Consider the following 17,207-nt stretch of genomic DNA (forward strand, 5'->3'; position numbering starts at 1 on the left):
TTTTTTTACAATATTAGCAACTGAGCATGAAGGTTCACTCTTGACCCTTACGATAAAATGAGAAATATTTCCTTAAAAGGAAAAATATTCTCAACTCAAGGTTTACTTAACTTATATCAGAGCTTTTGATTGAATCTCACTGCATTTTTCAGCAAATGAAACTTGCTCATCTTGTGTTGTAAGTATGGGACTTCTGCCACGTGGTAACAGGTGATCATATATGGAAGAATACGTAACCACGCACACATCTTTAATCAAACACCACTTACAGACACTTACTTAAAAGGTATTAACCAAATCAAACCGTTTTCATACTATTAGGGTCAGCATTTTTTTTTTTCAGCAATAGCAATTCAAGGTTTTTACATTCTGTAATGCATCTCTATATAGTAGCATTGTTAGTGGCGGAGTCTGTCATTCCTGGATTCAAATAGCCTATGAATACAAATAATATACACATAAGTCATTATTATTACTTACAAAAATATGATCTCATTAATAGTAGCATCACTGTTTACCTTTACAGCGTGTGCAAGCTGTATATTAAGTTACTGCTAATGCAAACCTCAACATTTCCTTCTGCTGCTAGTTCAAATTAAAAGCAGTCAACTGGCAAAATACAGGCCAGCTTTTATTGTGGGAAATGCAATGCATTTGTCTATCAAAAATACGTCTACAAAACAAGGCATCTTTTTGCTGAAGAAGGGCATGAGATACAGTTGAAAGCTGGGTTATTGGGACATTAAATAAACCTTGAGTTTACAACATTAACAACATGTCACACATGGAGCAGGAAACGTTTATCTTTAACATAACCACACAGCAAACAAATGCGTTTTTTGAAAATACAATTTTACTCTTTGATGTTCATACAACTGCTTTTATTTTTGTTTTTTTTTTAAATAGGATTTTCACCATTGAGGGAAGTTAAAACTCAAAAGGCAGACTTCTCTCAGCATAGTACACATACTGGCAGTTAAAGTGAAAAATAAAAACTAAAGACAAGTTCAATATACAACACATGATAAAAATAACAATACTCGTCAAGCTCTATATTCTGGCATTCATTCATCAGAAAACTAGAAAATGATACATTACAGAGGGAAGTAAAATAACACTGGAGCCCTTTTGGCATTCTCAATCACAATGCTCCTCTGACATTCTTTGTTTTTCTTGTGTTTGCTCAGCACCTATAAAATCAAATTAAAAACTGAGTCCCTAAAGATTTTTTACGATACTTGGATCCCTGGCTACATCTCTCCCAGTCTCCCACTTCCTATTTCAAGAAAATAATTGTGTATTTGTTGCTCAAACCTTTTTATAGGAAGCAGAAGAATTGAGAGACTCAGATTAGTTTGACTTTGGATCAATTTAAATGTGCAGAAAACCTCAGTGAGCATAAGGTAGTGTTTGTTTTCTGTCTTTTATAAAGCATTGTACAGTCACGTTATTTACATATTCAGTATATTACAGCGCACTCTTTTTACTCTCAGTAGCTTGTGTGGTGCGTTCGATGCAGTGCTCACTCTCTCTCCTTCATGGAGAGGGCCCCTTCCTGTCTCCCTGTGCTTCTGTGGCTAATCTATCATCCTCAGATTGGTATATGGCAGGTATTAAAGAGTTAGTGGGTAATTCTGAGGGAAAGAAGGGGCCTTTGTGACAATGTCAGTGATGGAAGATTATTGAGAATCAGGGTGTTAGTTCTTTAAAAGATTGTAATACTCTAAAATGCACAGGTGGAAATGCATAGTGTATTAACTGCAATGAGGACAACATTTCATTAGGAGAAGCGTTAGCTCTGTTTTTGTGTTACAGTACTGCACCTTTGTGAAATTATTCACCTGTTTGGAGGGAAGCTGTTGTGATGTTTGGGTCGGTTGTTCTTTGGAGGCACATGGTTGATTTTTAAGGTTGCAGGCAGACATGAAGTGCTGCTTTTAGTCGAGAGGAAATCAAAAAAATGGCTTCACACGCAGTTCATTTCTACCTGCAACAATGTGCAAGGGTTTCTACAGAACACAAAGTTGTGCCTAATAGCACGCCTCCCTGCTGTGGTGAAGGACGAGATTCAGCTAATTAGGGGCAAAAAAGATTAATTTAGTCCCCAATCAACCCCTAAGTCATTGTCAAACACTCATTAAAGTTCACACATTTTCTCTGAGTGGGTAGCTGATGTAGGACTATTTATCTGGTCCCCATTTCCCCCCCCCATTTCATCTGATTCTACATTAGCACTTGATTATTTCAAGCTTTGTGAACGTGGGCCTTAGGTGAACTGGATGTAAGCAACATGACCAAAGCTCTAACAGCTGAGTTGCTGCAGCGAAGAGTCAGTCTGCCTACAAAGTTCCAGTCAGATCTGCATTTAAGCACAGGATGCCAGGCGTAGTAGGCTGACCCAAGACCAACCATTTGACATTGATCTAGATAAGGCCCTGTGTGTTCTTGTGGGCTTACAAGGCGGTGACACATGGGCAGTTTTTGAGGCAATGTTGTGCAGCATTTATTCCCATATCTTCTGCCTAGTACAGATGTTGTTCATTGGCTGACTAACTACCTTACTGAGTCATTTTACTGAGAATACTGTGAAATTCCCTGCAAATGCCTCTAGGCAGCAGTGTCATCACAGTAAAAGGACAGGGTGATCCTGGGCTAAGGCTCCAGCTGCACCACGATACCTGGTCCAGTTGTTTTCTTTTGTTTTTACATTCCAATCTAAAACATCTCCCCACTGGTCAAAGCTTTTATAAATATATTGGAAATCATCCCCATTGCCTGAATGAACTGCGTATGGATCAGTTTTGGCAGACTGATGCGCTGGTCACTGGTGAGAATCCAGCAGGGGGCAGGAGTGTGAGTGGATGTCGTTGTGTTTGTGGATGGCCTGGTCCAAGTCCACAGGCCGTCCGTTAACACTGACCTCCATACAGCCGCTATAGTGCGCCGACACCAGAGTGGACACCAGAGGAACGTCTGAGGGGAAGAAATGACAGCATGTGATCCAGCAGATAACTATGTAGCAGCACTAGCTGTGACCTAACCACAAGTAGGCCAAACAGTATTAGTCAGTGTGTTGAATCTGTCAAACTCAGCAAACACATTAACCAACACTTTTTATCAAATATACATGACAATTCTCATCAAGCCAGTGAATAACAATTCAGTGTTAATGTGTGTTATGAGTCCTTCATTTCCACCTGAGTGGTGTCCGGCAGCTTTAGATACCGCCACCGTTTTAATAGTTATGAATTTTAAATACTAATCATTAATAACTCTACCTCCAAAGTACTTAGCATCACCACTAACCCTTCTCCTGCATACCGTGCAAATAAATCCCTACCGTACTGTATGATAAACATCCTGCCAAATGTGTATCAAATATTTCTGTCCTCACCAGGGAGGCCTCCTATAAAGGTGCTGGACTGTGACAGGAGGTCAAAAGGAACTTCGACGTCTTCACTACGTCCAGACTGGCCATCGACCAGCAGCAGGGTCTGGTTGCCTGAGATCTTCACCTGGATTTCATGACTCTCACCATCACACAGAGGAGCAGGAGAGCTGGCGATGATGACATCACCTACAGATACCAGAACAAACTGAAAACACAGAAAAGGTCAGTTTTGAGATAAAACAAACATTTTAGAAACATGCACAGGATGAGTTCTAAAGTACTCACATCTCGCCATTCATCGGTGTCAGGATGATAGTCGGCCAGAGCGATAGCGAGAGGGACTCTGTCCTGGTGAACGAGTGCAAACAGCACTCCGATTGCAGACGTTGGACGCAGGGTCAACCGGACGCTCAGGTTCTGTGATTCTGAGGTGATGAGAGCAGGATGTGAGTGAACAGCCGGTCATGAACTTTACAGACAAACAAGAACGAGGCAAACTGTTGACAAAAGAGTAGGCGATGATGGAAGCCAACCAACATTCACCCAAACAAATGAAACATTCACTAAATACTTCAGGAAGAAGCAATTAGGCTCAGTTATGCAAACTCCAGCCATGCTATGCATTACACACACAAACACACACACTGCACCATAGCTGATGTTGAAGAGAGCGAAGCCTGTGCCGGGGTAATATGCTCCAGGATCCACTGTGCTGAAGCACTGCATGTTGTCGTTGGACCGAATGGTTTCTTGTATGGATGTATCTTCACCCGTCAACCACCTCCACTCCTTCATACAGCCATCCAGACGGGGGTTCACCTACATCATAATAACAACAGTTGAGAAATGTGTCTTTTTTTGTATGTATTCAAGAAAATACACAAGCACATACAAACAAACACCTGATTGACGAGGCCGTCCTCTCTGAAAGGGACTCCTCCCACAGTGAGGTTGAGCTCATGCATGCCCTTCTTTAGCGTGAACAGGTCACCGTTTACTGCGATCTTCATGACGGCCTCCCTGTCAATCTTAATGACTAGACTCCGCCCCTGCTCCTCCACTGAGATCTGAGAAGCAAACAAAACATTAAAAGGAGTTTACAATCAGCTAATGAAACTAAAGTAGACAATGTACTACTGTTCATGACAGAAAAACCTCAAACCTTTCTCCACTGGCCGTCATTGACGATGGGTCCACTGCTGGTGACCCTGCTGACAGTGCCGTACTTCAGCTGCAGTTCCAGCTTTCCATGGTGCATTGCGAGCACAATCCACGAGCTGTTTAGGTGACCTCCGGCAAAGAAGATCACACCCTCAGGATCGTAGGTGCGAAAGTCAAACTCTGCCGAAAAGCTGGGAAAAGGGGGAGCAGTGAATGAGTAAGTTAGTATGACAAAGATCATTTAGGATAAATATGAAATAAAGGGAAAGAAAGAAAAAGTGGGGCAGGAGGAGATGGTGGGGGAGAAACTATTCCTTTTAGTGGCCAAAATAATCATGTATTTTTTATCTGCTATCCACTTGGCATTCAAACAATGTTTGTGCCATTTTCCCAGCTAATAATAGAGTTGTTTTGTTTTTTTTAGAATTTGCTGATACAACTACTATGTATGGTAAAAAAAAAGACTTTTCCCTTTCAGACATCAAATGAATTCATTCTCAGGCTTGGATTTACACTTTGAGGGGTCGTTCAGCCTGCTGTGTCACTTTAATGCAAACATTAATAAGAAAAACATGAACAAGAATTTAAAACAGGATTTGATTCAAGCCCAAAGCTTACTGTAAATTATGCTTTGCCACTAAACACTACAGATACGTATTTGACTTTCCATGTAAAAAGTCAACTAGAAGCTCATTATACGTATCACTAATGCATACAGATCAAAATGTTAGACAACATTTTGAGTTCGATGCAATTCCTCAGGCAGCACTTGGATGGCTTGTTGCCAGAGTAATACTTAACACTTCCTTAAACAAGTCTGGCAAAAGATTTAATATTGTTGTTTAAATACCCCCCCTAAAACCTTATGTTCACTTCTTAATCAAGAGTTGTGACCAATCCATTTAATAATTCTTTATATTATATTTACTGTAACTATATATATATATATGTATGTAGAGATGATGTGTCTCTTTTTATAGGAGACAACTGTTTTGAGTGTTGAACATCAAAAGATCTAAATGAAATCGTAAGTTGCTCACCCAGTTTGAATCCTCCTACGGAAACGCAGCCTCACCACTGGCACGCCGCTGAACATGCGGCCCAGGTAGAGAGAACGAGAGTTCCTCTTCAGGGATGGCGACATACAGGGAGTTAAAGGCTGTGAAAACACAGACAGAGAACAAGCTGGAGATGACGCATGCTGAAGCTTTAAGAGAACAGTGGATTTAAGAGTAACTCTACTTACTTAAATCAAGTTTATAGTTCACATTCAACAACAAAGGTGAAAGGTTCATGTATTTCACCTTACAGCTCCTGAGGTCCTGGCCCAGCTTCATGCCCTGACGACCATCACAGAAGCAACGGAAACTCCCAGGAGTGTTCAAACACTCCTCTGCACACACACCTGTCTCACACTCATCCACATCTAACAAGTGACAGAGAGGGTCACAGAGATAAAAGAGAAGGAGAGATGACAGTCGTGAGTTAGAGAGAATCAGAGAGTTCAAGTAGTTACCAGAGTCCCATCAGTGGAGGATTTAGTCAAAACGTAAACTTTCAAGGATCTACATAACATCAGTTCCACAAGCATGAAAAAACACAAGATGTATTTCCTGTCAACAAATGAAAGAATGAAAACAACACTTGAGTCAAGTGGTCTTTGACGTGGACTTCATATACAACCTTACATGGCCATGAGAAGGTTGGCTATAATAAACGTTCATTCTCAGAGGAGGGACACTGAGGTTATGAAAAGTCTGGTTTCCACTGCAGAGAAAAGCATGGCACGCAAGTGATTAATGACTTTGGTTCCTCTGTGAATTCTTATTCAATGTTTTTACCAACAGACCTGATGCTTGTGATTATTTATATTATTGTGTTATCTTTAAAAATACCAAGGAAGCATTTTTTGGCCTTGCACATCCTACCACTCCTTGAGTATAAAAGTTCATGCTGAGCTGTCAGCTACAAATCTAGGGGAAAACCTGAGATTAATTATGTTTGACATGCAGAATTCAAGAATACAATACTATCCTATACATCTTGCACTGTTAATTACATTTATTAAAATAAAAGTCAAAGGCTACTTGAATATTTGATTGGTGATTGCTGTGATTGTACAGATGGTTGTTTTTAAAATCATTGCATGTTTAATGCATGATTTGGTGTGCTTAAGATGAGAAATGAACACTTTTAACATGTAAACCTATGGCACATCTTCTGTGCTTCACCTCATCGACCATTTCTGTCCTCACCAAATTTGAAATCAAGAAGACAGCCTGTGTCTTTAACCCCTGAAATATTTTTGTTCTAAAGGCAAGGAGGAGGTGACCTGTAACCTACTTATACAGAATTCCTTTCCTGACCCCCACAACACAGCTGCATCAAGTCCTGCTGAGGCTGAAGCTGCTCCTCCGTCAGTTCACATGAAATTTGTTTGCGTTTGTGTCGTCGTGTGTGGTTCTCTCTTATGGTGTGACTATACACACTTACCAAGACAGCTCTTGGTTTCATTGTCGTAGATGTAGCCGATATCACACAAGCAATCGTAGCTGCCCTCCTTATTCTGACAGCGTGCTGTTCCACACACACCTGGGTCCTTACACTCATTCACATCTGAAAGACACAAAATGTGCTCAGCTGGACAGATACCAAGAAGATTATACAGTCAACGACATGATCTGAGGAGGTTGATTGTACTTAGGCTCATTGGCCACTAGACAGATACTAGTAAATTCTGGTCCTGATGGGTTAACCAGTTGAATCAAAATGACCCCAATATTAAATTTGCCCTAAAGCAGCTTAGATTGTAGATTCAATAAATTGTTTGTCAACATTATATTATATACATAATTCATACTAACTGCGTCAAACCTACATTAAAATAAATATTTACACCAAAGACACAGTTTAGAGGCTACCATTAAATCTAATGGAAATATTAAGATGTCATGATTTTATGCTCATCTGCTGAAACCTAGAATGTTAAATAAACTTATGCAGGTTTGCACAACACGAGTAATGTTGGACCTGACAAAGGGTCTACGAGGTTGAAGTGTTAAGTTTATTAACTAAACCATTTATTCCTTATGTGCTTAGAATGATAATTATTTAAGAGAGAAGAATTACTATAGGGACTTCAATCACGAAAACCTTGTAAAGTCCTTGCAAATTAACTGAAAACATTTATACAAGTTAGTATTAGTACATACAAGTTTGAAGTGGATCAAAATTGTTCAAATGTAGACCGAGTCAAACAAAGTGTTTTTTGTGATGTGTCCATCTATGGTTTTATGGCTTACCATTACACATGTGGCGTCCTACCAACATGTAGCCTTGGTGACAGGAGCAGCGGTAACTACCCATAGTGTTGTTGCACTCCTGGTTACACCCTCCATTATTACTGCTGCACTCGTTGACATCTGCAAGTAGGATGGTGTTACAGTCAACATGAACGCAGGAAAAACATCATCATGGGCTGTGTACAGCATTGGGCTGTTTGGCTGGTGTTGAGATTTCCCACAGTAAGTCAGGATCAGGTTGTATTTCACGTTAATTGGTTTTGAAAAATACATTTTGAAATTCTGAATAGGGGTGCACAGCCTAAAGTCTAATACAGTTCGAAAGGCTCACTTAAACATCCTGTGCATTTGTTAGACGCCTTACAAATAACTGACAAACTATGTCATTGTAACTGAGTGTTTAGGAGGAGTGCGGTCGTCAAGTGGAAAAGACTCAGACCAAGTCAAACTGAATCTGTTTTGGTTTCCTCTCACAGTAAGGTGGCAGGATGAGTCACAGTGGAAATGTGTGGAATGGTGGCTGTGCTGTAAATCAGAGAAACATGTTTCCCTCTCTCTCACAGTGTGCATGTATAAATTATGTGTGCTTTCCAGTTACTGCTTACACACTTAATGTGTGTTACATTTCCCTTATAAAAGTGAAACCCTTCTTCTAACTTTCAATTTTTTTTTCAGAGGAGATGCAAGCCTCCCCTCAAATCTAATTACAGTAACTAGCTTTGACCTCTAAAGAGACACATAGATTCCCGTATATGCAGTTCATATTGACCTGACACCATTCACACATCATTAATAACAGCAGAAGCAGCAGCAGCAACAACAACAACAGTTGGATATCAAATAGGCATGTCAACAGTAACAGTTGCAATTGTAAGATACAAGTGAAACACTAGAAGTGGAGTTTTGCAAGGTCAAAATAAAAAAAAAAACAGCATTCACATTAACATACTGAGAAAGAATGAAAATACTAGAAATATCTTCCTTCTGATCTCTTTCATTGGTCATATATTTGGGTCTCAGTGGACAGGAGTTGTCTGTCAGAACTAAAGTCACAGTGATTATGACGTTGATCCACACTGAATGACAGTGCAAAAAAAATTCAACCTCTGCTGAGCTCCAGCACACAGTGTCCAACTATACATCCTCTCTCACGGTCCATAGTGATGACAGTACCTTTCTCACATCTGGCTCCGGTCCAGCCTGTGAAACAGTGACAGTGGAAGTCGCCCTTTTTGTCCTCGCAGCGGACTGTACCTCTGGCGTTACAGGGAGACGGAGAGCACTGGTCTGGAATATCTTCAAACGTGAGAAAACAAAGACAGACAGAGAGAGAGATTAATGCTTTAAAACTGAGTCTATATAGACCGGATGCACACACTGATTGTAACTGTACACTGATACCAGACAGAGGAAGGGCATCTCTTATGTTCTGCATATCAGGAGTTATATATAAATAGCCTAATGCTGGCTAAGCTCTCCTGCCAGAGATGCCCTAATTCCATCCTTCCAAGCATACCTGTCTTCTAGCTCACAAAAAACAAGATCAAATGGAAATTCAACTGTCTGTTCATTTTTGTTTGTCCTATTTTTCTATGAGATAATTTTACTTGAGCCCTCTTTCAATCCAAACTTGTGTAAGCGAGCAACTCTTTTCTCTCTCCACGCAGTTTCCTTTTCCCAGCAGTGGAGTCTGAACTCCAGCTAACATGCCCAGACTTGTCGAGCAGTTAGAGAGAAAAGGAAAGTGTCTGGATAAAATGAGGGAACCAGGAAAGAGATAAGCTTACATGTGAAAAACAAAAGCAACAACTTACCATGCAGGACATTTTTAACAGAATGGTGTACAAAACTGTAAATATAAAGATCTTAATTTCCTTACTGAAACATCCAGAGTTTTAAGTGATTGAAATTCAACATTTCACGTATAATCTTTCAGAGATTTGACAGCAAACCACCATGACAGTAAATCTAAACTACAGTTAGGTTCTACATATAGTGGAAAAATCTAATCAGTATCAACTACATGCTGCAGCTGTTAGAAGCTTTAGTTTTAGAGACAGTCAGCTGCACAATCAGTCAAACATAGTACAAGTGAAGGGCTTCCAGCAACGTGATGATTCCAGCTTTTGATTGAATTTATGAACAGAATCTTACAAAATGTTACCTGTAGTCTTAAAACAAATAACTAACAATGTTAGCTACAATACTAAGAAGGTGCATTGCAGGTTAAGTATTCTCAAAAATACACAATTAGTCAGCTTCATCTACAGGGACAATAATTACCTTTAAAGTATCATTAATATTAGAAGCAATATCATAAATATGCCTGTAGTAGCACATTGATATATGGATGATTCATTTTGATGATCACATTTATGCATTATTTATTTTAGCTAATAGGCCATTAATAATCTGTGATTTTCTAGCTTTGATATTTTATTATTTTATAAAAGCTTGACAAAGTAAATTGCATTACTTCATTAGAGTTGAAGTAACTTGTGCTCCTCTCTTTCAGTGATTAAAGCATTTGCAGCCTGTGTTACAGACAAGTAAAAATAGTTTTTTTGGAAAAATCAGGTAAGCTATCAGCACCAAGAATCACATTATTAACAAGTCTGCGCCAATGGTGGAAGTTAAGCACCATAAAAATAGCAGTATCAGTATATATTTATTTATAAATACTACATGCCTACTTCTAAAACGCAGTCCTTAAATGAATCAGAGCAAATTGACCAAAGCCCCAGCTTAGTAACATGTTGGGATCTATGAGCAAGCAGGGGTAACTGCAGGAGCCTCTCATGTTTCCTCTGCTTAACATTTTAGAGGCCCCTTAACAGCGTGTCAACATTTAATTTTCATTTAATAAAGCACACACTGTGGGGACACCACAATTATGGGTTAGTACAGTGTATGCTACAGCATGTGAAAATGTGTTTTTAATGACTGAAATGATTTTTCTGCAGAGCATTTAACAAAACATCTATAAACTGCAGAGTAAGGGAACAGAAACAGACAAGAGTGGGAGAATAAATACTGTATGTGCAAATATGAAGCTAACTCAGCACCAAACTATATCTTTCCATATCATGTTTGTAGCATTGCATGTCTATAAACTTTCATAAATGGAATTAGTGGAATGTCACAATCTGCTTTGATACTGGCATACTACACTATTCTGCATGGAGACAGATGGGCAGAGATTTGCAGTGGGAGAGGGAAGTGGTGAGAGAGATAGCTGGTGTGCTGACAGATAGATAAAAAGGAAGGAGAAAAAAAGCTGCCGTGCCACGATGCTGCAACTGAGTCATGGAAACCCCCCCTCGAGATTCCTCAGCCAATAGCAGCGAAGCCGGGTTGGTTCCCTGTATCCTGATGCAGCAGAAATCCTGTGCTCCACTCGCGTCAGATTTTTCTTTCACGTCACTCCTCCGCTTAGCCAGCTCACGAAGAAGCTGGTGCAGTCGGCCAGAGAGAGCGAGTATGTGACGTCTGTAGGGGTGTGTCGCTCATTCACCAATGTGCAGCATCACTGTAGCAAAGTGCTGCAATGTTACTCATAGATACCTGTGCTCACCCACATATAGGGCACTCAAAGTCAGAGTCAGTCTTGTTTGTGACGCTGCAAAACCTGACCTGGAGGTGCCAAAGATATTCAGCACCTTTTCATTATCTTGTCTTCTTTTCTGTTTGCTACTTAGAGAGTAGTGTGTAGTAACAGTGTGTGCCTGAGTATGATGCAGAGCAGTGATACTGCAGTGCAGCCCAACCCCAGACTACAACTACTCTTACACAGTGAAAAGAAAGTCAGAAAGAGAGAGTGGGAAAAAGATGGGTTTGTGAAAAAGGTGTGGTTCGGTATCCATCAACCTGCCCACAGTTATGCATTAAGCTCTTAAAGTAAGTCAGTAGACAGATAAGAGGGCATAAAACTTACTGTGGACACACGTAACCAGATCCTGTTTCTTCTTTTCAGCATCTCCAAACTTCTCCATGCAGGCTAGAGGGAAGAAAAATGAGATTACAAACATATAATCAGTCAAACTGGCGGTTATAAGTAGAGATGAAGACTGAGAATGATAACTTACCTAAATATTTGGGATAGAAGTAGTCCTAAATCAGCGAGGACAGATGGAAAGAAAGAGGGATAAAGTTACACATACGTGTAAACAAAAATCTAAACAGAACAAGACAACATAAATAAAAGCTTACGCTTTGTGGGGGGGGGGGGGGGTCCTGTTAATAGTTGACATAATCTAGGATTTGGTTTCGTTTCATACCCGATACTTGTGCTGTGTACTCGTGGGATTGGAAAGCATCTCATAATCAATAATTAATTTTGACTATGACATTTGTCTGTGCGTGTGTGTGCAGTATTCAGTCAGAGATAATAAAATGATTACTCTGTAATCTGTGTGTGCTCTCTCTAATGGGTGTGGCCCTTTGCCAAAGGCTTCCTGAGAATTCTCTGCATTCCTGATAATAGTAGCATCCCTCCCACCTCCTGGCTGCAGTACTCCTCCACATTTAGGTCAAAATTTGGGAAGATCTACCAATGGAAAGACTGGCTTTGAAGGCACATAGATTTTAAAGAGAATCTGCTGCAGTAGGAGCCAGATGCAGCAGGATGAAGTGAAAAAAAGTTTCTTGTATGAATCAGCAATCAGACAGAAATTTGCTAAAGCTAGGAACATATTACACAGAATAAAGCCTGATTATACCCCTGAATGGATCCGATTTGCAAAGGTCAGTCACATTTAGTTCAGATGTTGTGTGGTCCCAGAACTAGTCTGGGGATATTTATAAACTTGACCCTAACGTAAAAGTCAGATGTGACACCTTTTTATCGTCTTTCTGTCCCCCCTCTGAAAGGCTTAACAAGTGAGTGACCAGAAAGTTTCAGAGGATGATCACAAGTATCTAGGAACACCCAACTCTCCCTTTCTCTGCAGAGCCAGAAAGCTGCAGCAGAAGAAAATGCAGAGTCAGAGACCGGCACTTTCAGAATGAATAATGCAGTTATGAATGAGACTGCAGCTTTGTAGCACGACATGGCAGAAAACTACAGGCACGCAAGCGCTATTTTGAAGGGGATGTGCGTCCAGCTGATTCCAACTCAACACGAAGGAGCGTCACCTGACTTCACCTTTCTGTCTGAACCCAGCTCAACTTCGCTTTAATCCTCCTTCCCTCAGTCCTGCCTCAGCTTCCATGTCTCTCCTCTTGGCTAATCTTACACGTAATCTCTGAGTCATTGATTGCCTCATTCACTCCCTCTCCTCCACAATTCACAAAGGGCAAAACTTCAAGAGTAAGAGTGACAGTTCAAGAGCGTAGCACATCAACAGCGCGACGCTAACAAACGCTCCCTCGACGTGAAATCTCAGACTTACAAATCAAGCAGCCAAACTGAAAATATGCAAAGATTCAGCAATTTCAAGATATATTGCTGCTGATATTTCTTGACAGCAAACATTTTTTTAAAAAGGCATTTGGGCAGGAGTCTGCACTGCAGCCCACACTATAACTCATCTCACTGAGTACCACTCACACACACTGACACATGCAACAAACCAGGCACAGATGTCTGTTAAAAGACTTAAAGTCTGCATTCTCAGCCAATGAATGAATACACTCCCACTCGCCCATGTTCCAGGTTTTCGGACACATTGGGTTATATATACCTCTGGAGCTTGTTTGCATATTCAGCACATATAGTACATATTCAATGAGCTTACAAATTCACATGGATGGCAAAGGCTAATCTGCACATTCGTGAATGGAAACTAATCTGCAGTAAATATTCCTGAGCACACAGTGTGATGGATTTTGTTTGTTGGTAATCATCAAATAATAAAAAAAAGAGGGTGGGAGCAAAGAGATTAGAGTGCTACTGTGTTGAATAAAAACACATTTCTCACCCCATGTTCGTTCTGTAATGAAACACTTAAACAGCTCCCAAAGAGGCCAATCAGAATCTGAGGAGTTTGTTTGCATCGTTCACGTGCATTTTTGTGTACGGGAAGTGTAAAAGTCGGCCTGTGTAGATGATACCGATGGTGAGAGGAGAGATAGAGATATCCAGGTGTAACCCATATTTGGCTGGGACCTAAGATCTCCATTAGATAGGGCCAAATTTCAGTAAATGGAATATATATAAGCCAAAAAAGAAGACACATGAGTGACTGCGTGCGTTTGTGTGTGCATATAAATATGGAGGGGGGGTTGTAGGGATAGCAGTGTCTTTACTGAAAGTGTATTTCATAAACTAAAGCTTAGTCACGCTGACTCAATGTCTGTCACAGAAACAAACAAAAGGAGATTAAAACATGTGACAACATGAAGTGACATGGGAATATTGTGTACACTGACAGCTATCAGCACTGAGGACTTACTGGAGCATGAACACCAGCAGCCTCAGACAATGAATCATTAGTCTATTGTAACATTACCGTCATCGATGATTTTAGTCAATATGAACATGATGTAAACATCCGACCTTGAAGATTTATGTTTTCTGACAAATGCCGGGTGGAAAAAACTATCTGGGCCCATAAAACAATATGATTTCCACTTCTTAGTAGTGTTTTGATGAGTTACCAGCCTTCACTGAGTTTTACTACTGCAGTACCTCAATGGAGTAGAAGCCAGAAGAAGGTGTGGTGTTGTGGTTGTGTTTTTGGGAGAGGGAAACCTGCATGCAACCTTGACTTAAAACCACAACTTTTTAGTGGTGGTTTAGTCCCTTCATATATAACATACTCACCGTCTCCGGGTCGTTTTCAAACACTTCTCTGGCCTCCTCTTTGGTGCACTTTTCCTCCACACACTCCCTCTCCAAGTGTCCTTGCTTCGTCTCCTCGAAAACTTGATTCGCTCTCCTGTGTCTGCTCAGAAACTGGTTCGCCTCTTGGGGAGACAGTGAAACTAAAAAAAAAAAAAAAAAGGAAAGGAAAGGAAAGGAAAGGCATCCTTAAAAAAATACACTGAATAACCCACAAGAACAAGAAAGAGAAAGGTCAAACTAAACGTGGAGTTAGGCAATATTTTGGCTCCCAAAAACGAAAACACTTTAGCAAGGTTGCGCAACATCTACAGTTAAAGCACCTTTAATGACGTTAATAACTGAGGCATGCATCATCATCAGCCACAACACAAATGTCAAAGGGGACTTAGCGAGCTAGCTAGCCACCTAGCATGTAACTGTTTACTTACTGCTGTCGGACCAGCGGACGACCAGCAGCATTAGCAGGGCTGCCGATGAAAGGGACTTTGTCGGGGTCAGCCGCATTGTTTAAACCGCTGTGTGTGCGCCAAGCTTGAGAAACTTTCTCCCGTCCCGTCTTGCAGTGGTTTCTGTCCCCCTTCTGTGTCTCTCAATGTCAGTGCTGTTCGCACCGAGCCGAGGCTAACGTCACTGCGAAACACACTGCAGGTATTCAGGTACTTCCGACCGTTGGTCGTTAACGGTTGTTTTTTATGTTAAAATCACCGCCGCGGACCGTTGCGAGCTAAACGGTCGTGTGCTTCTCCCGCATATCGTTCACAACACAAATTTAAGCCACCGTCCTCTTTTTCTCTCTCTGCGGTTCAGCTCGTCCCCATTGCGGTCTGTACTTTATTTGTATTTTTTTTTTACCCCTTTCTGTCCTGTGTTGAGCTCTCTTTTGAGTCCCCACTCTGCGGAGAAAGACTGCACGTCTGTGCTGCTTCAGGAGGGGGAGTAGCTCTGAAAAGTGCAGGCAGGAGTTTGTAACGATGCAGACACCTCTCCCTCCTCATCCCTCCCCTCCCCTCCTTCACACTCTCACACACACTCTCTCTCTCTCTCTCTCTCTCTCTCTCTGTGTGTGTGTGTGCACCCATTATCACACTGCTGAAGTTGGAAAATAAATAAATAAATAAATCTTACTGGTTCGTGATGCTTGAATCATCATCAGAGCTGCATTGCTCAAGTACTGTACTCAAATATTAAATAAAAATACTTGAGTATTTACATTTTAAACTCATTTATACTTCAGCTTTACATATTGTACTTTTTATTCCACCTTTTACTCATTTGTCTGACAGCTTTAGTTACTAGTAACTTTTTAGAAAACTCACATATTTCCAAATTTGGAAATTCTGAATGTGTATTTTTCTGATAAATGTATTTAAAAACTCTCTTGAGTTAGTTGGGAAGTGTGTAGTATTGATTGATTTACTTAAGTAAACGATCTGAATACTCTTCCACTACCAGAGTGCAGCGGTGAAAAGTAACTTCCTGAAGTACTTTTACACAAGTACTGTTACTTAAGTACTTTATTTGGGTATTTTCAACATTTTCCGAGAAGAAATATTCAGATCCTTTGCTTAATAATACAAAAATACCACTGCAAGTAAAAGTCTTGCATTTCAAAGCATACATAAGTAAAAACACAGAGATATTGTCAACAAAATGGACTTTAAGTATCTAAAGTAAAAGTACTTATGCAGCAGAATGGCCCCTGCCAGTGTTATATACCGATTCATCAGCATGTAAGGAGCATTTTAATGTTCAAGTGAGAGTCAGTTTTGACTTCTTTATCCTGCTGGGTGCTTTAGTTTACAGCACTGTATCATATTTTATGAGCTGTTGGTATGTTTTGTACAGTAAATCAATCTAAAACAGTGAAGTAGTTCTTTGAGCTTCTTCCTCAGCTTTAGTGGAGGAATCAGAGCAGTCCTCACACAGCTTTAGAAAAACCTTCCAGAGCAGTTTATTTTAGACAGATACCTTCTTTTTCCAAATAGTGTTTTCTTTCAGTTTTGTTTCCCCTGAATATTGTTTAACCGAAAATCTATTTTTAAGTATCCTTTCCAGTTTTCATTGTCTCATTTCTTTACAGTTCAGCCCACATCAGTGCACTTTGCTCTTTGTGCTTCACTTTAATTTCTCTGTCTTCCCATTTCTGTATCTAGGCCATTAGGCTGAAGTGTGTCACATATTTTGTTTTATTATACAGTGGGTTACAATAAAATTGCACTTGATAGTGCTCAATAATTGATATTGTTATGCGCCTGAAAGGGAGCAGCTTTATTGTTAAAGTTACTCTAAATGGAAACAGTAAACAGTATTGATGTTGTCTTTTTAAATAAGAACCCGAAGTCTAAAATTTATCTATTTATTGACTGACTGGCTGATTATTCACTAAATTGAGGGGTATTACAAACAAATCTATTTAGTATTTCAGCGTGTATTGATGCTAACAATACAAATTTGTACCAATATATTACATGTAGTATAAGCTAGAATTTATTGAAAATTTGATTTTGACTAGTTTAGAGTGGACTGATGGTGACAGAATGGAGAACGGTGGTTCAGTGTTTCCATCAGT

General features: G+C 40.2%; 1 protein-coding gene across 1 annotated transcript; it reads right to left on the reverse strand.

Moving 5' to 3' along the window:
* Positions 1-233: 233 nt before the first annotated feature.
* On the reverse strand, positions 234-15,605 carry gas6 (growth arrest-specific 6). The gene is made up of 15 exons (XM_051380188.1): positions 15,067-15,605; positions 14,618-14,778; positions 11,940-11,964; positions 11,789-11,851; positions 9,028-9,150; positions 7,855-7,974; positions 7,046-7,168; positions 5,857-5,978; positions 5,593-5,711; positions 4,554-4,743; positions 4,294-4,458; positions 4,042-4,210; positions 3,677-3,816; positions 3,395-3,596; positions 234-2,973 (listed from the first exon to the last, which is right to left on the reverse strand). Exons 1-15 carry the CDS (start codon positions 15,140-15,142, stop codon positions 2,822-2,824), a joined length of 1,950 nt encoding a protein of 649 aa, XP_051236148.1. The 5' UTR covers positions 15,143-15,605; the 3' UTR covers positions 234-2,821.
* Between the last annotated feature and the right edge of the window lie 1,602 nt (positions 15,606-17,207).

Source organism: Dicentrarchus labrax, unplaced genomic scaffold (assembly GCF_905237075.1).
Source record: "Dicentrarchus labrax unplaced genomic scaffold, dlabrax2021, whole genome shotgun sequence".
Classification (NCBI taxonomy): Eukaryota; Metazoa; Chordata; class Actinopteri; family Moronidae; genus Dicentrarchus; species Dicentrarchus labrax.